The sequence below is a fragment of the Betta splendens genome, chromosome 21 (genome assembly GCF_900634795.4).
Source record: "Betta splendens chromosome 21, fBetSpl5.4, whole genome shotgun sequence".
NCBI lineage: Eukaryota > Metazoa > Chordata > Actinopteri > Anabantiformes > Osphronemidae > Betta > Betta splendens.
The window spans coordinates 11647425-11667594 of record NC_040899.1 but is presented as its reverse complement, the minus strand read 5'-3'; the positions used below and the strand labels follow the sequence as shown (position 1 = coordinate 11667594).

Sequence of the window (20170 nt, the reverse complement as noted above, 5' to 3'; positions counted from 1 at the left end):
CTTAATCACACACCTTTAAGTACTTTGGAAAGAGTTTACTATATTTACTAATGTGTAAGATAAAAGAAACATAATATAATTATTTATTTTTAAGTATTTTTCGGAACAATTATTGAAAGGGATACCAGACATCTAATTTGACGTTCTTCGGGGGAGTTACAGCTTCCGTACCTTTCTTTCCACTGACTGTTACTATTACTTGTTTTTTCCTCCTCCAACTACGTCACGATAGTAGCAACTACATATATTTCCTTAAAAGGAAAGTCCCTACGCCCCCTTCCCTCATTCTAGAGGGATGAGGAACTCCATCCAGCAGCAAAAAACATCAGTGCAAGAAATTCAATATGGATTTATTCAGTCCCACAAACACTGAAACTGAAAGGTAATGTGCACCTCGTCTCCCTTCCAAACACTGTTAACGAGTTTTGAATGAAAATAAATGACAATAAATAGATATAAGGGTGGTCAGAAGCCAGAACACCAGAAACATTCCTATCCGTATTAACTTTATTTTTGTTACAGTTTAAAACAGTAAAAACCCAAAACAGTCTCTGAAAAACATATGTTGCATTTTTAAGTAAAATAAGCTCTCAGCACTCAACATGACTGGAATTTACAGTGAAGGCATGAACAAACGGTAATTCCTCATTCAAAGTCTTGAAGATAAGATTTGTTACTGTGATCTCTCGTAGGGTGAACTATTGTCACACTACATAAATATAAATGCTTTGATAAAAGTACATTCACCTATGCTGAAGCAATAAAAAAGCGGCCACCTGAATGAGGAATAAGCAGGCAAATCATTGGTTGGACTAATAACACTATGTATTCATATGAGAAGTGTGTGGATGTGTTTTACAGGGAATGGCTAAATCTGAGGAATCATTACACATTTTATACAGCAGAAAACATCAAGGAGAAGTTAGTAACACAAGTAAATGTGTACTTCAGTTGAAATTATAGACATATTGGAAAGTCATAAATGGGCCACACTAGCATGTTTAATATGTTTTAGCACAAATCACACTGATATCGGTTTTCCAAAGGACTCTGCATTACAGGACTCTTGTCTTGTTTATTACATACTTGAAAAATAGTTTTATTCTTTCAGACAAAGTGGGTAAGCAGAGTTGATGTTACCTGAGCAACTTAAATGATACATACCGAGTTGTAATGAATAAGAAGCACACACTGCCACTAGGAATGTGAAAAAAGGTATGTTGTGAATTTAAAATGAGCTTAAGGAAATGTAAAGCAGTAGCCTGCTACATGGTAAAAGCACACTTCAAGAGTCAAAACAGTAAAATATGAAAGTTATGTTCAAGTAGTATCATTCCATCAAAGTAGCTTCCATGATTATTATCCTCAAAACGTCATGTACTAACTATAGAAGAAAATAAAACCATTTATTTTTTTCACTAAATATTGTCATTATGACAGCTTATGAATTATGAATTTCACTTCAAGCAAGTATAACCTTGATTTTCCAGCAAATGTTACAGGTGCATGTCAACAGAATAAGGAAAACTAAAATATTTTACAGTTAACATTCATTGGAAAGAATCTAATGTAATGTGTTCTGGTTTTACTTTCACCTAATATCTTCACCTGATGATTTTCCCTTGTACATTCCTTGGTCCCACCGGTTGTAAAGTCCCCATCAGTTGCCCCATTTTAAATATGCACAGCTTTTCACAGAAAAATGCCCATTAACATGCTGTAGTAGATACTCAATATATGCTCAGCTGAAGAATATGTTGGATTGGTTGGTCATTGATTCTATCTGATTCCAGACCAGCTGTGAAGATAAGAGGTCCAGCCTGAGCCGCGAGCCCCAGACCCCTCCTCTTCACCTATAGAGACAAAGAGATCTGTTAGAGATGCTCGAAGGAGGAAATTATACAACAAATAACAAAAAATATAATGTGCAATAATATAATATGCAATGTTTTTTCTATTTTGTTTGATAAGTGTGTGTGTAATTAACACACAGAACTTTGATGCAACCTATTTTCTACATACCTGTAAGTGCTGATCAGTTCAAGTTCAAGTGAAGAATGTTCATCAAATCCATACTGTACCTTGTGCTATAGCAGCCAGTTTGCTCTTCTCGTCTGGACTTAGCTGAAGCATAGTGTGAATAACAGGCAAAAGCGCCTGCCTCTCACTGCCCGATCGCAGGAAGATGAATTGCAGAAGGACGTTCTTCAGATACTCCAGGTTGGCCACACTCTTCTCCCTCTCATGATTTCGCTCAAGACGACGAACTTCACTCTTCAGCAACTAGGCAAGTGGAAAATATCAAACATAAGTAATCAACAAAATATGAAATAAAAAAATATCAAGTGAATTTATACTGTTGATATTAGTGTGGACTTATTAACATTTTAATTGTTAGAATCGCAAAAAACAAGTTTTTCCACAGACGCAATACCAAGCACCAACAGTACCATTTTTTTTCGATTATTACTTTACGTACTGTGACAAAAACGTGGCTACTTTAATATTAGAAGGTAGTATACATCATGAAGACGCAATATAACGAATAAAATAAACATCACAATTCTCTAATCAATTATTTCTATTGCGCGTTTTACATGGGCGAGAAATTTTGAACCCCTCTACTTTCCGTAGTCAACGCGTACGTCAAACGTAACAAATATGGCGGCGCCCTCTAGGAAGACACTGTTCGGGGCGAAACATTAATGGGCTGGTTTAACTACAAACGTTTACATAGAGTAGAATTCTGCTAAAAATAAAAAAAGACCCATACAGTTAAACATGGGACTAGAGCGTTTGCTGCGTGGCGGCCTGCAATGTTACGCCAGACAGTTTCGGCCCGTTAACATTCAGCAAGGTGCCAGAAACGCGTCGAAGTCCACAGAGACTTTATCGAGCAGCTGCGTGAACAATCGACTTTTATGCTTTTCTGATCTGGGCCGTGCGATATTTATCCACGCAAGCCGCTTCGGTGCGACGGCCCGTCGCAGCCTCTGCACCTCCACGCAGCCCTCCAGGGACGTCACCCTGTTCCAGCACGACAGGACTCGCTACTTCCGGCTTCTCTCGTTTTTCTGCGGCGGCCAGTTTCTTTTCTGGACATACATGGCTCACTTCGCCTACACCGAGCTCAAAGACGCAAGGGGCGCTTCAGAGAAAGACAAAGCCAAGGGCGCCATCACCACCACCGGGCTTGCTGGGATGTGGAGTTTTGAGATGAACCTGGGGTCAAACGCCTGGAGGTACGGCTTCACGATGGGATGTTTGGCTATAGGAGCAGGGATCGTGGGCTTCGGCATCGTGTTTTGCCGTCGCTCTGTGCAACGGGTGATTTTACACCAAGGAGGGCGGATGGTGACAGTTTTCACACAGTCACCGTTGGGACCAGGCCGAGGTCAGAAGATAACCGTCCCACTGAATCAGGTCGCCTGTCACGCTCACAGGCATGAGTCCCCCTCATTCATCCCTCTCAGGGTCAAAGGTCACAAGTTGTACTTTCTTCTGGATAAAGAGGGGACTGTGAACAACGCTCGGCTTTTTGACATCACTGTTGGAGCATATCGACCACTTTAAGCTTGGATTTTCCCTAGGAGAGACTATTGAACACATTTTACATAAATATATGGAATGAGCACTTCTGTCGGCTTGTTTGTTGTCACTGCAATAAAATCTCTTAGATATAAAATGAGGACTGGTTTGGCATTATTTGCTTGAATGTCTAGTGCTGGAAAAAAAAGTTATGAGAGTAAGATCTGATTTGCTGTTTCCTGTTGTGTGTGTACTGTACGTACAGTGATCTGCTCCATGAGAACAGCATTGGTGGCTTCAGTTTCATGCAGCAGACTGTTCATGTGCTCCATGCTGCGCGCGGTGGTTGTCAGCTTTTGAGTGAGCTCTTCTTTGGTTGGCTCCACCGACCACACAAAAGGCTCTACAGAAAACAGTTCAAGTTAGATCGGGGTCAGAAAAGTTTGTTGCTGCTAGAATAGGTTCCAGTTTGTGAGATATGTGAAGTGTGTATGAATTGATGTTGTGGGGGCACCTCTGCTGTTAAACACACCTTGTTTGGGATCCGGGGATGTGAGAAGCTGCTCCAGAGAGGGCAGTGGTGTAAGTGCAGGAGAGAGGTTCTCATTCTCAGATGTCTCCATACCTTCACCCTCCTCTCTGGCCATAGACTGGAGGTCACTGAGGGCCATTAATCCCAGCCCTGGCAGAGTCTGATCTGTATTTCTGCGTTGTAGATCTAAGGCCAGTGACTTACGGCTGGACTGGACCGAAACTGCACCTGAAAGTGGATGTTAAGTTGGCAATACAATTTTTTAGCAAGCGAGTCCATGTTATACAATATTTACAATTAATGCAATTGTTTTATAATTCTCTGATTACAGTAACAATGCTTCACCACTTATAGCTTTCTCAAGACAAAAATCTTTCCACTATCTCACTTTAACATTGGGGGGCACCAGACACACTCTAGTGTTCATCTTGCTCCTCTGACATGAACAACTAGGGTAAGGAGAAGGTTATGAAGGAAGAACGAGGAGCTCGAGAGAGAGTGGGTGGACAAGAGAGAAAATTGCGATTAATGGACCTGAAACTGAACCAAGATGCCAGACTCCTCACCAATTCCCTCATTTTCCTACCTCTAGTCTGAAAAAATAATGTGTCTTACAGTGTAGAGAGACAACAGCACAATGCTGAAGTTCCACTGTGTGCATAGGTCACTTTGTGTGTGGCTTCTACTACACTATATCTAATGCAGAATGAATAGAACCAAATTTAAGCTTTGTATAAAAAAAATATACAGTTTAGGCCAGTGAAAACTGTTCAGGAGCCAGCGGTTTAATGAGCCACCTGCTCAATAAGACCTGTAAAATACTCTGAAGATAAACCCTTCTGCATTTTAACTGCGAAAAAATCCCAGTATAGTAGTAAAAAGCCACAAATATGACTTTCTCTCCACATTAATACTGACTCCATATATCGGCGTAATCCTGGCATGCATGTGTGAACCACTAATGAAGAGTCTGTCCAGATGCCACAGTGAGCCGTCTGCCACACTGAGAGGCGGGAACAGAGCCTGGCCAACACCTGGCCATGCCCAAGTGTCAAAAGAAACACACATGTGCGCACACACTAACAACCACTGTTCAACTCCACAGGGCAGATGTGTGGGAGGTGATGAATGAACTTCCACTGATAAACACAGCAAAAACCATCCAAGCCTCACTGTGGTTCTCTCCTCCATCAGCTCTGTCATTGGAGTAAACAAGACAGAAAGGAACACTCGACGCTGACATGTTTACTGTGTGATACTATTCATTCGCTCCTTGTGTTTGCTGTTACTTAGAGACACTAAAGACGCACGTCTGCACCTCTTGGCACCAGCCCTTACTGTTCTGGCTCTGCAGGTTGAAGAGCTGCTCCTCGACACGCGTCAGCTGGCCCTGCAGGGTCTCCACAGTGGCCCGGTGGTCGTCCTGCAGCTTCCGCAGCTGCTCCCTGTAGGTCTGACGCTGGGCCTCCACCTGGGAGGACAGGTCGGCCTGAGCTTGCGTCACGTCTGAGCGCAGAGCCATGTTCTCTGATTGCAGTGACAGCAGCCTGAAGGTGGAGACAGAGGGAGAGTTAACAGAGGAGTTTAGCTGCGTTCAGGACAACAGTAGCATCTTCTTGCTAAGTCTAAATAGGTTTTTATGGCATTTGTATCCTAACACTAAATCAATCTGACTTTTCACAGTGCAGATGCTAAACATAAAGGAGGCAGCTCACCTCTCCCGGAGTTCTGCCTCCTTGCTAACAGTTTCCTGCAGGATTTTGTTGTGTCTTTCCAGCAGAGTGTCGTGTTCAGTCTGGAGCTGCTGCAGCTCAACTGTGGTGCTCTGGAGGCTCTGCTGGTTCTCTGCCAGCCTGGTCCTCAGCTGCTCTACCTGAGAGGACAACTGCTCTCTGCCGAACATAAAGCAATCATTCGGAAAAGTGTTACCTGGCGCCTATCAAAGTAAAAGCTTACCAAGATACAGTGTCGTCTTGAATTCAATGTGCTGAATCTGACATTTATGCAAGTATTAAAGTTAGATCCTTTAACATGACATAAATCAGTAACTGTACTTACCTCTCCATTTTGCCCGAGTCTCCCTCAGTTTGAGAATTGGTTTTGCTCTTCTGCTGTTTGAGCACATTGTGAACTCGAACCTTGTAATTCTCAAACTCGCCAGTCGTGGCCTCAAGCTCAGCCTGGAATCAACACAAATGTGAGCCAGAGATACGGGGTCAACACAAAGAAATAAAACAGCAATAATCAGTTTGAGACAACCCCAAGTGATGCTGCACTTTTGAGCAGCACACCTTCATAATCTAATGAAGTCAGTGTAATGGTTTATGCTCTATTTGTGTAAAAGCCGGTGGGACAAATCAAACAAACAAACCTTAGTGGTGTCTCTGTCCTGCTGCAGGCTGATGATGCGTTGCTGCAGCGAACTGGTTGTTCTCTGATGCTGTTCTGATGCAGACCTCAGCTGCTCTTGTAGACGATGCCGCTCAGCTGTCAGCTCACAAATCTCAATCTAAGCCCAGACACACACTTAATTTATAACCAACATATTGAGTTTCAAAGTGGAATGTTTCAGGGACTTGAGGAGCAGTCTAGAAAATGTCTGCTGTATTTTGCTCGTTACCTTTGAGCTTTCGAGCTGTTGCTGGTTGGCTTCCAGCTCCCCTTTCAGCGAGGCCTGCACCATCATGAGGGAGCCTTCCTGCACTCATGTAAACACAGATGCTAAGTGAGACACGCAGGGTCAAAATGTAAATACATCTATATATACAAAAATATGGAAATATTTAAAAATCACAGGTTACACAGAATGGCTGCACAATTTACACCGATCAGGAATCAATGTTATGTCAATAATGAGAAATGCTGTAAGATACACGTACAAACACACGTGTGCAAACAGACCTGTTTCTTGGCATCGGCCAAGTCCTTTTTGGTCTTCACCAGCAGTTGTTTCATCTTGGCAGTTTTCTCCTCCCCCTGCTCCTGCTGGGACTTCAAAGCCTCTGAAGATAAGCATGCACATGAACAGACAGACACAGCAATACGTAAATCAGTTTTGAGTCCAATTCATTTGGAATAATTTTAATTTAAGGATGTTTTTACAGAGTTTTGCTTTCATTGTGGCAAAAGGACTTTTGGAGTGAGAACGAGGGGAAATTAAATTAAACCTAGACAGAATATTATTAGGTCTTTGTTGAATTAATGGATGTTTAATATTTGTGAATTTGACTTGTGAAAAACTTGCTGTGTGTTGTGAAAAACCTTTCCAAGTATGATCAACTTTCAAAAACGAAAAGTTGTAACCACTGTTATAAAAGGTCCTAATTTTTGTTGTTATGGAATCTAAAAGTAATTTAAATAAGAAGAAAGTCGTACCAATTTCCTGTTTGAGCGTTTCCTCCTTCTGCACAAGCGTATTTATCTGAGCAGTCAACCCCTCAGCACACTCATCCTTCTCTGAGAGTTTGGCATTGAGCTCTTTGACCAGACGCTCGTAGTCGGCCATCTCCATGTCGAGCAGGGAGCTCTGCTGCGCCTCCTAGAGGCAGAGGCAACATAAAACATTATTTCCACATCAATAATACAGTTGGAAATTAAACAATTTGAAGCATGGATTTACAGAGACAAAACAAATTTGAAGGTCCTTCCGGTTTAAGCAATTGTGTCCATATGGTATACAGTAGATTTCTTTCCCATGCCTGTTTTTCTTTCTCTCAAACATCACTTTCAGCACTTTCAGTGTTAGTTACACTGAACTAACAAGATGGACAATAACAAAGTCCGACCTCCGGGCTACTTCCACGTACACCACTGTACTTTTTAGGTCTCCACTAATGGAAAAGCAACAGCAGCTCCTGCGCTGTGGGCTAGGATTGCTCTTGTTCTCTCCGAGAGATGCTGCTGTGGCTGCAGGCCGGCCATCTCCAGTCCAGTCGCTTGACTGGACAGGCCCTCAGAGACACAGCAGTGTCTAAGAAGCACTTGTGTGTCCGAGTGTGTACCTTGCGTAGCTGCTCCAGCTCCTGGGCAGTCTGCTGAGACTGCTGCTGCTGCCTGCGGAGCTGGGCTGTCAGCTCTTCCACCTCCTTCATGGCAGATGACAAGTCCTGAAGAGGCAAGGAATACAGACACACAAATGGGGTTTAGGTGAGCCACAAGCCCACTGTATATGGCAGGTTTTATGTGATGAAATAGTACAGTAAAAAGCAGAGGTTGCATGCTCATCTCTGAGTTTCTACCTTCATCTTCTGTTCCTTCATTGCTCTCTCAGTTAGCAGGTCTCTATCCACACTGGCTGACTGTTTTTGCAGCTCCTGGTTTTGGGCTTCCAGCTGCCTGACCGTGTTCCTTATGGTCTCCATACTGGCCAAGAGGTCCTCCTTCTCACTGCTTAGTGTGTCCTTCTGTTAAAGTAAGTACATGCCAAGTGAGTTTCCACCTCCAAACGGCAACAGCTCACGGCTTGTGAAAACTAAAGCACTGCAGGACAATGGTTACTAATCTAAATCATTATTTGTATATTTATTTCACTAAAATCAAATCGGTTTTGGTAGCTGTCATATAGTAAGTATTGCTTATGTGTGAAAGCAACAGTCTTGAGTTAAGTTTCTACATAAAAATGTGGAGAATGTAAGCAAGCGTGAACACACGTGACACATTTTTAAAGTCGTTCATGCAAATCTGACAGCGGCGGGCTCTGTGGGCTTTCTCTGCAAGGGCCACTGAACCAGCAGCCGCCGCCGCCACCAACTCCCATCATCTGTCAGCCGAACACTGAAGCAATGATTGGTAAACAGAGATGTCCAGACGCACAGCGAGATCCCAGCCTACCTTCCAGTCGGCGTGCTCCCTCGAGACCCATGAGCGCACACAAGAGTAAGCCTGTGTTTCGCAAAATGGTGCTACGCTAACACAGAGCAGATGGAAGCTATAGTCTGCTCCATTTACCTGCCTGTTGTTCTCTCAATGGGGAAAAAAGACAGTTATGAGCTTGGGGAGAAGACAACACAATCTCTCCACAGCTCACCCATTTGCATTTGATGGGCTATCTGTGGGTGCCAGGCTGTCAAACACAGCTGGGTTAAATGACTCACTGTAAATCAAATGGGAATAGACTTATGTTGGTTTTCTGGGATACATATCACTGGACAAAAGTAGCACTGCTTAGATTTAGTTGTGGATGAGAGCAGCTGGTGTGTAAGTGTGTGTGTGTGTGTGTGTGTTTGACCGAGTGTGTATTACCTGCGAGACAGCACTGCTGAGTCGCTTGGTCAGCTCAGCAATCTGTCTTTCTGCCGCCTCCACCTTCTCTCTCTCCTGATCCAGTTGCTCCGTTTGCTTGTCGTAATCTATCTGCAGGTTCTGCACACGCACATTACCGGAAGCCGAGCGAACAGCTTAGCGAAGGAAAACACTATGCATCTTAAATATGAGCTGCATTTACAATTGAGAAGGGGGGGGGGACTCTCATTAGACACAACGGAGTGGTTTCTTCTCTAATGGAGACTTGGTCATAAAGCACAGCACCGTCTGGGGAGTGTTTAGAGCGGCCACATGAGTATCCTTCCACTTCTCCACCTTCCAATTACTAACTAATTTGAATTGCATGCAAATTTATCAAACATTCAATCACCAATCAAAAAATATAAATTTTATTCTAGGCCATGTTACATTGTACTCTTTGCTTAAAAATCAAATATTTCTAACTGAGCAGCTAATGGAATGACACTTGATTAGCATTTTTTGCCAACACAAACTGTTCTGTACCTGTATTCTTGCTCATCTGTACTGCTGTTGTGAGAGGTAATTTCCCCACTGCGGGACTATTAAAGGTTTTCTTATTCTTATTCTTACCTTGTAGCTTTCAGCACAATGGATGATATCCTTCATGGAGCTGTTCGTTTTCTCTTTTTCACTTTTCAGCACTTCTAATTCCTCTTTGAGTGTAATGACCTAGAAAAAAACACCAATAATTGCTTCACTTATGCTCAATCAGTGGTTTGAGTAATAATAAGGCAACTGTTAAAAGTTGGAATTTGCAGCCCAATGCATTGTTTGGGTTCCTGCTTGTCATAAACAGTAATGAGAGATTTTTCAAATACTGTGTTCCCGACAAGACGTCACTGTACCTCTTTCTTGCTAACGTCCAGCTCTTTCTTTGCTTTGACAGCCACTGCCTTTATTTTGTTCATCCTTTCATCCTTCTCTTTGCTTTCCTTCTCCATGAGAGCTGTGGAAATTGGAAATTGTACAAGCTTTACAACTGTGAACTCTTTATACTCATTTGCATGGTTTGGTTCGAAACCCAATACCCGAGCCACATTCTGATTCATATTTCAGAGTTTGCATTTGTTATTTTTTCCCCCTTTAATTAATTTAGTGCTCTTACACCAAGAAATATCATATCTAAGGGTGCAGCCATCATAGAGCCAGTATTATTGTGCAGCGAACCATACTGTAAAAAAAACAGGATATTGCAGTGGATTGACTGGAGGGGATGTCTGGAAGACAGCACTTCCACGATTTCAGCATTACAGCCGTTATAGCTTTAATGAACACAGGCACCCGTTTCCTCCGTACCTATTTTATTAGTTGTCTCGTTAGCTGAATTTTCTTTAGAGGAGGCACTTTGGGCAACTGACTCCTGAGAGTGTGACAGAAAGAAGAAGCAAAGTGGGGTAGAAATAGAAGAAGAAAACACATAAATCAGGCAGTATATTAATAATATTTTCAATTAATATTATTAATTAATTAATTTTATATTCATATTTTCAATTAATATTCATATTTTGCTAATATTCAGAATCCTTGTTGTTATAATGAAGTCACCATTCTCTCAAGGGTTCAGGGCCCATTAGCTAGAACGTGTTCATCTAATAATAGAGTTATTAACGTTGATAGAATGTGCCTAATTATAACAAAAGGCCTATTCACCGACCTTGAGAGCAGCCATCTCACACTCCAGCTGAGAGATGAGTGCATCTTTCTCCATCAGCTGATCTCTGACCTTTCCTCTTTCTTTCTCCATTTCTCCATCAGTCTCTGCATTGTCTTTCTCTTCCTTCTCTTGAATCATGTGAGAAATCTGAGCCTGCAGCTTCTTGTTCTCGCTGCTAATCTTCTCGTTGAGCAACTTCATTTCCTGCAGGTCCCTTTGCAGCCCTTCTGTGTCCTTCATCACATCCTCCAAATTGTTTCTCAGCATGTTCCTCTCCTGCTCCAGGTCTGTGATGTGGGCCTGAAGCTCCTTCTGCATCTCCTCTACTCCTGCTTCTCCCTGAGCCTCTTCAAGGCTGCTTCTCAGATGATTTCTCTCCTTTTCCAGCTCCTCTACACGTAAACGGAGCTCCTCTGCCTCTTTGGTGGCATTTATGATAACTTCAGACTGATTTCCTTCCAGAGCTCTGATAGAGGCGTGGGCCTGTTCTGCCTCCATTGTCAAGGAATTTAGCTTTGACTCTAGGTCATGCTTTTCAGACATCTGTTGCACTAGCTGAGCCTCCAGATCTGCCAGCTTGGAGGCTAAAGTGTTCCTCTCTGAGGATGTCTCTTCCAGTTTCTGATGGAGGTCAGTCTTTTCTGTAGACAGCTCCTTGACAGTCTCTTCTAAATCAGAAATTGTTGTCTGTCTCATCCCCACCTCCTCTTTCAGACTCTTTTCCATATTCTCCTTTTCCTCTTTTAGATCTTGCACTTTATCCTCCATCTCTTTTCTCATGCACTGCATCTCCTTCTCTGTCTCATCTCTCATCAAAAGTGTCTCTTTCTCCTTCTCCTCCAGATGTGTCTCAAATTCTTTTGCTTTCTCATCACTCATCTTTTCCATTTGCTCTTTTTGGACTTGAAGCAATGACTGCAGTTTATCTCGCTCCTCAGTCAGCACGTTGACAGTCTCTTTGAGGTCTTCAGTCATATTTTCATTCATCTGCAGCTTTGACAGGATCTCCTCATTCTGCTTGGTTAATTCCTCCACAGACTGTTGTAGGTCACAAGCTAAACTTTTTTGTTCCTCTACAGATGCTTGGAGTTTCTGGTCCTCATCAGCTGAAAGCTCAAGCTTCAGCTTCAGTTCTTTCATGTCCTCCATCAGGGTGTTTTTCTCCTCTGTAACCTCATTGACCTTCACCAGCAGTTCTTCTTTCTGCTGGGTGAGTTCTTCGACATTGTCTTGAAGTTCACGTACAGTTTTAGCCCCCTGCTCCTTCATGGTTTGGTACTGAAGAACAAATTCATTTGTCTTCTCACTCAGTTCTGTCCCTAAACCTTGAAGTATGTCCCTCAGGTGTTGACACTCAGTCAGGGCAGACTCTCTCTCTCTAATCAAAGTCTCACACTGTGCCCTCAGGGTCTCATTCAGCTCCTGCTGCTCTGCATCACTTTGACCTTGGGCAACACTGAGTACTGACTGATTACATTCTCCTTGGATTTCTTGTTGCTCGGGATCCAGGGTCATTGCAGGGTGACTGGCTGCACTTTCCCTGGTCAGTTGCAGCTCATTGATTTTGAACTCCAGCTCCTCTCTTTCCATCTGGAACTCCTCCTTGGTCCTCTCCAGCTCTGCCTCCAGCTCTCCTTTCACATTACTGATCAGTGTGAGCTCATCCTGCAACATTGTGTTCTGGGCTTGAAGATCATCCAGAGCCGCTTTCAATCTTCTGGCCTCCGTCTCAACTCCATCACTGTGGCTGGAGTCACCCTGTGACAAACCAGATAGCTCCAGCATTTTGGCAATTCCTGAACCACGGGTAGTTTCCTCATCTTCTTCCTGCACATCCTGCAGGTAACTGTCTGTTGTTGATTCAGAAAGTCAAAATGTTTTCATCTTCATATAAACATTATACATAAAAGAAAATGAAAATAATAGTTTCAATTTCTGTAGTCAAGGAAAAATTACATTTTTATTTAGGATTGGACCAGTTCACATAATTCATGTTAAAAAAGAATATATATTCTTGAAGAAAGAATATGAAGAAAACAACTATTTAAACTGCCTACTTATATTACATTCAGTGGAGTGTTTTACCTTTGAGAGCGAGCTGCTCAGTGAGCTCATCGTGAAGTAACAGGAGACGCTCCCTCTCTATTTCGCAGTCCTCCTCCAAAGCTCTCATTTCCTCCTCGTGCTGTTGACTCTTCTGAGCCAGCTCCTCCTTAAGGTTCTCTACCTCCTGCTGTGCCTTGGTCAGCTCCCTTTGGTGGCTCTCCTGCAGCTCAGTAATATCCTGGGACTTTCTTTCCTGAATAGCTACCAGTTCAGCCCGTAGAGTTTCCAGCTGAGCTTCTAGGCAACGTTGGACTTCTTCTGCATTCGCATTTGCAACAGCATTTTCGGCTCGCCGCTCCCTCTCTCTTTCGCTTTCTCTGTAACTCTCTTCCTGCTCCTTCAGTAATTTCTGGAAATAAGCTACTTCTTCTTGGTGTTTGCAGTTGGAGACCTCAATACTGACCTCAAGGGTCTTTATCTTTTCCTGGTGGACCTCGATCACGTGCTTAAGCTCCCCTTGCAGTAATGCTTGATCACCCTGCAAAACATAACAATCGCACAAAAGCTTTTAATTAGCTGTTTTGTCATTAGCATGAATACTTCAATTTATAAACTTAGCCAAGTAAAATACCACATTTTGTAAAATATAAAACTAGATCCTTTCTGCTTTTCACCTTGGCTTGCTCTTTAGTCTTCTCTAGGTCTTTTCGACATAGTGAAAGATTTTGCTGGGTCTCTGCTTTTTCCAGTAGTAAGACATCCATCCGTTCGGTCAGCTCCTATATCCACATCCACCCCATGAGTGATACAGTATGGAAATTAAGTGCAGCACATTTACATAGTTTATAAAAACATGAATGACATGCTGGCAGACAAACAAACCTGTATCAGTGCAGACTCGTCTGAACTGCTGTTACCAGCTTGCTGTTTCAAGGACTGAACTTCTTTTTCCAAATCTGACAGAAGGAAAACCACAACATCACATGCAGTCAAACACAAATGAAAGCTTTATCAACAGATTTAGCTACCTGCACATCTGTTCTTCATCTTTTGCATGGCAGCCATCTGCTTCTTGGCAAATTTAATAAGGTCATCTTTGGGCAGTGTATCCAACTGAGAATGCAATATAAAGTAATTTATACACAGAAAGCATGTATGCAACAGCAGTAAATTCAGTAAATGCTGAGTTAACAGTACCTTGGACTTGGATGCACCTGCTGGTGATGGGGCTGCAGACTCTGCCCCTGTCCCACCAGGCTCCTATTACAGTGGAATAAAAAGCAATGGAAGCCAGTAATTGCTACATCCATCAGATTTAGAAGCTAAACGGATATTATGCTGAATTATGTGGCATTATTTGGCTGTTTGACCTTAAGCATGTGCAATAAAACAGTTTCCCTGTCAGCTTTGGTGCTTATGATGTTCTGATTGTCAGTAAAGCTGCATTGTGGACGCAGCACATATTAAACTGTAACGCTTTTTTATTAGTCGATGAGTTGTGCTATGTTGTTAGGGTAGACGTGGATGCTACACGCGTAATAAGTTGTTACAGACCGGCTAAAGCTAGCTCACCCCCTCGACACCGAACATTTACCTCCATCTCCGTCGATCTGCTGTTCAGTCAATTCTCAGTCGTCTCAGAGGTGCAGTGAGATAAAAGTTGACCTGACCTGACAAAGTCCAAAACAGTAACCGGTACAGGACCCTAACACGGATACATCCCTGCTGTTTTTGAGTTACAGGGTTTAAGCTGCGACTTACTTCCGCAATCGTCTACGTGATGACGTCAGTAGGCGCTACGTCACAAGTTAAACAGGATGCAGGATTGGTACGCGGATGATGATCCAAAGTCAACATAAAGTAGGTTTTAATTTACGTCTATTGCAGGTTGTTCATTGTTAATGTGTGAACATTTGCCAAACGTATAAAAACTAATATGTCAGAATTTTAAATGTGCAAAATAAACATGGCAGTAATACATTTGGTTTGGTCAAAAAGTTTTCCACATCTACATATTTATCATCCTTATCCACAATAGTGATGCATCAACAGGTGGAGAAACCTAAAGCTGAATCAGATGCTGAATTAAAGCTTATTCACAACAGGGTTAATACTGGTTCAAGACAGCATTAACAAAAGGAATCAGCAGTTTGTGAAAGTAGCAATTTTTCAGTATAAAAGCCCAATAGTGACTGTTGTGATGGTTCCTTTACTTTGTACATTTTGTAAGGACATATAATAAGATCTCAAAGCTGTCCAATGCTGTGATGTTGTTTATGGCTCTTGTTGTAAGGAGGTTGAGGGTATTTGCCATCATGCTGACATCAGGCCTGTCACAGTCTCAGTGCAGAGCTCAGCTACGCTTCTGCATTCGCATCACGTGAGATCCAGTTTTACCCGTTGAATATGGAGAGTGTCTGTTTTGACACCGCTGATAGAAGCACTGACGGAGGCAGTTCAGCGAGATGCCGCTCATCTTGACAAGGCTGGGATGCTTTGGGCAGAGGGGCAGGGCCTCTGCCGACTCCCCGTCTTAGCTGGAAGAGACCCACCTCTGCCTTCCGCCTCGCCTGGGTCAAACACACCCATCCATCACAGCTCCTCCCTCCTCTCCTCCCTGGGCTCCCAGCAGTATTTTGCTGCCATATTTTTCCCCCCAACTCGTGGCCGTCAATCAGGGACGACAGTAATATAACTGACACTGGCTGGCGTTCCAGGAGTAATGAATAGCCTGGTTGGGTCTATCAGGTGGAGCAGCACACACTCCATTAACGCCTTTCGCTTTCTCCTTTGCCACCCTTTTCTTTTGCTGGTCTCTTTCCCGCATGCAATATACAAATAGAAAATGCAAATGTTGATGTTAGCAAATGTTTACTGTCAGAAATAGAATAGTGACTGTGTTTTCAGAATGACCGAACAAATTATACTTGTATTATCTTATTTCTAAGCGTTTTGCATAGATACAGCAGGCAGCTGTTGAACTACGCCTTTAAATGCTCGTTTAACCTGTTTTCTATGGCATATCCGCTGCTCTAAGCTGAACATTTATCTACTGAGATTGACCCTCTTCACCCTGTTCCCAGTTTCCTGCTCCAGTTGTCTTTGCACTTCTCGCATTCAACATGCTCCCCAATCAGTGCTTGTTGGGTGGCATGCGAGTGGTGATGTCGCCAGCCCCCTACAGTGTGATTGAGGCCTCTCAGTGGGGCCGAGGGAAACAGAGTTGCTGATTATCATCCAGTAAACAACAGCTGGACTCATGTCGTTGATTATGACTTTGGCTCACCTGATTTCACCCACAGTTGATTAAAAAAGCTTGGCTCGCTTGAATTAAATTTATTGCTTGTAATAAATGGATGATGGTAAAATACACTTTGACAAGCATCTCAGATGACTGTAAATCTGTGTAATAATAACACTTTTATTACAGTGTGCATTCATTTTCAGCACCATCACAACACTGATATTTGCATTGGTTTCCACGAGTCTTTCAGTATTTGCCCTAGTCCACTTTTTATTTAGTTTGTTGCTTCTCCAATTGTTTTGTTGCTGACATTTTAGCTCTGCAGACTGGCAGCGCCATTAATAGGTTTGACATTTTAACATATAGCTTTGACATTTTAATGCATTAATGTGGGAACCCCTCAGATTGTTCCTCTCCCGGCAGACCCCGAGAGAACAGGTTTTCTAATAAATGACCAAAGCCGAGACTCCTGAAAGATGACAGAATATGTCACTGTGCGCTGAGCTGCTGCTAATAGTGTTGGCTCTTTGCATAATAGGATCATGCTTAATAACGCATGGGTGCTGTAGTGAAGGTAATGTGAGAGGAGTTGTGTATCATTAATCAAATGTAGAAGTGAAAGATGAATTTTCCTTTCATACTGTTAATAATGAGCCGTGCTGAGTATTTCTTGTGAATTTGCTGAATAATAACTATCAACTATTAACCTGAGGCTCAGCTTTAGAGTTTTATGAGGACCGTCTAGAAAGAAGTAGTACATCTCTATCCTTATTGTGAGAGGCGAAATAAGGTTCCAGGAAGTATGAGCAGTAAAGGAAGCCATTTTTATTCATGCCCATAGGCTGTCAGGGTGTTATATATAAATATTTTGGTGGCTCAGCAGGAGAACGGTGGCTCATCAAGGACAACCGGCACAACCTGCATCCGTCTGCTCTCAGGGCAGCGCAGCAATAAACAAAACCTCCTCTGTTCTTCCTTCCCTTCGTCCCCAGTCAGATCCTCTGCCTCTGTCTACACGCTCATGGCATGTCTTACACATCCTGTACAAATGTTGGAGTTTCACTTATTTCCTCTATTAACGGAAGCTTTCTCAGAGCCCTAAGTTATTAATAGTGCACTTATTGCCCTCATCTCAGCACGACTCATATTGTTCAATTTCAGTGTTTCGTACGTTAGTCTGTTGCGCATGCACCACAAAAGCTAATATACACATTCACCCAGCAAAGGGAAGCAGCCCTGAAATGACAGCCCTGCTTAATGCATGGGCCTCTTAGGAAAACACACACACACACACACACACACACACACACACACACACACACACACACACACACACACACACACACACACACACACACACACACACACACACACACACACACACGCGCGCTCAGGCCAGTGTTGATTTCATTAGTGTCAGCGAAGATACAACACAGTATCTCGTGGCCCGAGAGTGATGAGGCACTGCCCTGCCTCTCTCATGCTCCTTCTCCATCCTGTGTTGTGCTCTCCCCCGGTTTCTTGTCATTCATTATCATTCTGGTGGAGTTGTGATGCGTAACCACTGGTCTGTAGATGTGTGTGTGTGTGTGTGTGTGTGTGTGTGTGTGTGTGTGTGTGTGTGTGTGTGTGTGTGTGTGTGTGTGTGTGTGTGTGTGTGTGTGTGTGTGTGTATGTAAGAAGCCTTAACCTTCACTGAATGTATTTCATCTGCACCTACTCAATTTCCATCAGCGCTAATAGAACTGCTGGCAAATGTCCTGCTCCCGAGCACACATGTATACAGCTGCTTCAGATAAATACAAAACAGAAAATATAATAATACATACAATTTAAAATTGTTTTTATAATCTGAAAAAGTCAGATTGTTACAAGGAGGCATCTAATATGTTATTGGTTCATCAGTATCAGTAAACATCCTGTTGGTTTTTTTAAATCATGAAGCAATGTAACACAATTTTGTAATATAACTAGAAGATTTAATGTGAAAGCTAGAAAGTTGATGGAGTAAAAGCACGCTCTGCTTGTTTGATCCATACTGTATTTGTACAGTGTTATAGTAATTTTCCATGTTTTTTTTGCTGCAGTTGTAAATCCCATTTTTTTTTTATTATTCATTAAATATGTAACTCTAAATAATGGGGCCTGAAACAACCAATTCAGCATTACTGTGTAAACATATCATTTATTATTAGTCCCATGTGACACCTACTGTAGCATGTTTGGACTGTGACGACCCGCTTTGTAGCTTTAACATTTCTGCTGTATTTAGCAGTGGCTGAAGAGACGCTCTCTATTATTTCTGCAATTAAGCAGCATCAGTCACGGTCAGAAAACTGGCTGAGTGGTGAGCACTCCATTAGTGGAATTACAGCACCTTCAGGGTATGAGAGAGTGAGCGAGACAGCGAGAGAGAGAGAGAGAGAGAGAGAGAGAGAGAGAGAGAGAGAGAGAGAGAGAGAGAGAGAGAGAGAGAGAGAGAGTTATTATTTGGTTTTCCATCAGTTATGATATGTGCACAGACGTAAATCCTAGAATTACTCATCCTTAAAACACTGCTTGAACTTACAGTCTAATGAGCTCCTACTGTAGCACGCTCAGCCGTGAGCAGGAGCAGCAATTACGGTGTGCTCTTTTTAAGGAACCTCTGATGGGCTGACTGGAAGAGCGGAGGGGCGAAAGCTCTGGGTTTCTTTATTTATCCTCATCTCCTGAGTTTTCAAGCGAAAGCGTGTGAAGCGGCCAAACCCCCATCTCCTCCTTGAGTGGAGTTGTGGCAGTGTGACACCACGTTTCTTTGTTTCTGTCAGTAGCCTGACATTTTCTTGGAGAAAATTAAACATTGAAATATAATAAACATGTCAGCTCCATTGCTTCTCCTGGTGTTTAAAACGTTTAATTATTAGCTAACTAACCAGGTCACAGAGATCAGCTGGTGAGTGATAAGTAGCCGTGCTCTCCCTAAGGCACCTGGGTAAGCATTAACCCCACAGCCATGCATCTCTGGTCAAGCAACGGACAAATGGACCTGAGCTCAGCGAAGGCCTTTTCCAATCACACACAGTAATTGCCTTCATCAGTCACTTTGAAAGTTCCTTTAACACATAATACCTTTCTGCGTTTTGGAACTGCACGAGCATCATATACACGTTTCCAGAGGAATCCTTGTATTCGTCTGTCAGTGCATCCCTGAGTGCTGATGAAGATGAAGTGCTGGGTGCGGCCCAGATTCAATCCAGCCGGACCCCGACATCAATAATATGTTAGTGGAGCAGTTAGCAGCCTAAAGATATCAGTATTGATCTTCTACTTAGATTCAGCTTGTTGGGCTTGAATACAAACAGCGCTCCTCTCCCAACGCATTTCATTTTACACAAAGACTCACTCACTGTTACCGCGTCTCCGCCGATGCTGACGCCACTCACGTCATGTGATTAATGGAAAAGTGAGAGTAGTAGCTGTTTTTACCTCCATTATTATTCTGCATCCATTCATTATCATTTCTATTGCATGGTCTCACTTGAAAGGCTAAGAAGAAGTGTCAATGTTCCGACTCGTTTACTGGTGTCAAAATGTCAGAACTTGAATTTACAGATTGATGGAAACCACTCTGTTCAGATCTGAGTGAGTCGCCTTCTATTTAAAGAACTGGTCAATTAAAGCATCCCTTTTTCCTACTGCTGTTGTTTTGTCAAACTAGTTATTTTGTAATAGCCACTGAAATGGTTCAACACTGCATCAGCAACAATCCTGGCTCAGCTTTCATTTCTGAACCAACAGTCTTTTTCAAAGTGCTGGTCATTTTCTGGCTTGGTTTTTATTTACTTGGTATTTGTATTTGTGTGTGTGTGTGTGTGTGTGTGTGTGTGTGTGTGTGTGTGTG

At 42.7% G+C, this 20170-nt stretch overlaps 2 protein-coding genes across 2 annotated transcripts; one reads left to right on the top strand and one right to left on the bottom strand.

Moving 5' to 3' along the window:
- Positions 1–334: 334 nt before the first annotated feature.
- Positions 335–14833, bottom strand: LOC114846876 (GRIP and coiled-coil domain-containing protein 2). The gene is made up of 24 exons (XM_029136074.3): positions 14638–14833; positions 14241–14303; positions 14072–14156; positions 13926–13999; positions 13718–13822; positions 13083–13581; positions 10998–12847; positions 10640–10703; positions 10189–10289; positions 9914–10012; positions 9302–9421; positions 8299–8463; positions 8062–8166; positions 7436–7598; positions 6962–7062; positions 6681–6758; positions 6432–6569; positions 6119–6240; positions 5776–5952; positions 5399–5607; positions 4061–4288; positions 3792–3931; positions 2082–2283; positions 335–1853 (listed from the first exon to the last, which is right to left on the bottom strand). The coding sequence occupies exons 1-24, from the start codon at positions 14641–14643 to the stop codon at positions 1780–1782; spliced, it is 4968 nt and encodes a 1655-aa protein (XP_028991907.1). The 5' UTR covers positions 14644–14833; the 3' UTR covers positions 335–1779.
- On the top strand, positions 2632–3688 carry tmem223 (transmembrane protein 223). The gene has a single exon (XM_029136087.3). It carries the CDS (start codon positions 2782–2784, stop codon positions 3571–3573), a length of 792 nt encoding a protein of 263 aa, XP_028991920.1. The 5' UTR covers positions 2632–2781; the 3' UTR covers positions 3574–3688.
- Positions 14834–20170: the final 5337 nt, after the last annotated feature.

Excerpts from the sequence above, each read along its gene's own strand:
- tmem223 (XM_029136087.3), top strand. The coding sequence starts at position 2,782 with ATGGGACTAGAGCGTTTGCTGCGTGGCGGCCTGCAATGTTACGCCAGA.
- LOC114846876 (XM_029136074.3), bottom strand. Across the intron at positions 6,759-6,961 it reads TGGCCGATGCCAAGAAACAG|GAAGGCTCCCTCATGATGGT; the intron begins GTCTGTTTGCAC and ends ACATGAGTGCAG. Across the intron at positions 4,289-5,398 it reads CAACCTGCAGAGCCAGAACA|GTGCAGTTTCGGTCCAGTCC; the intron begins GTAAGGGCTGGT and ends ATCCACTTTCAG.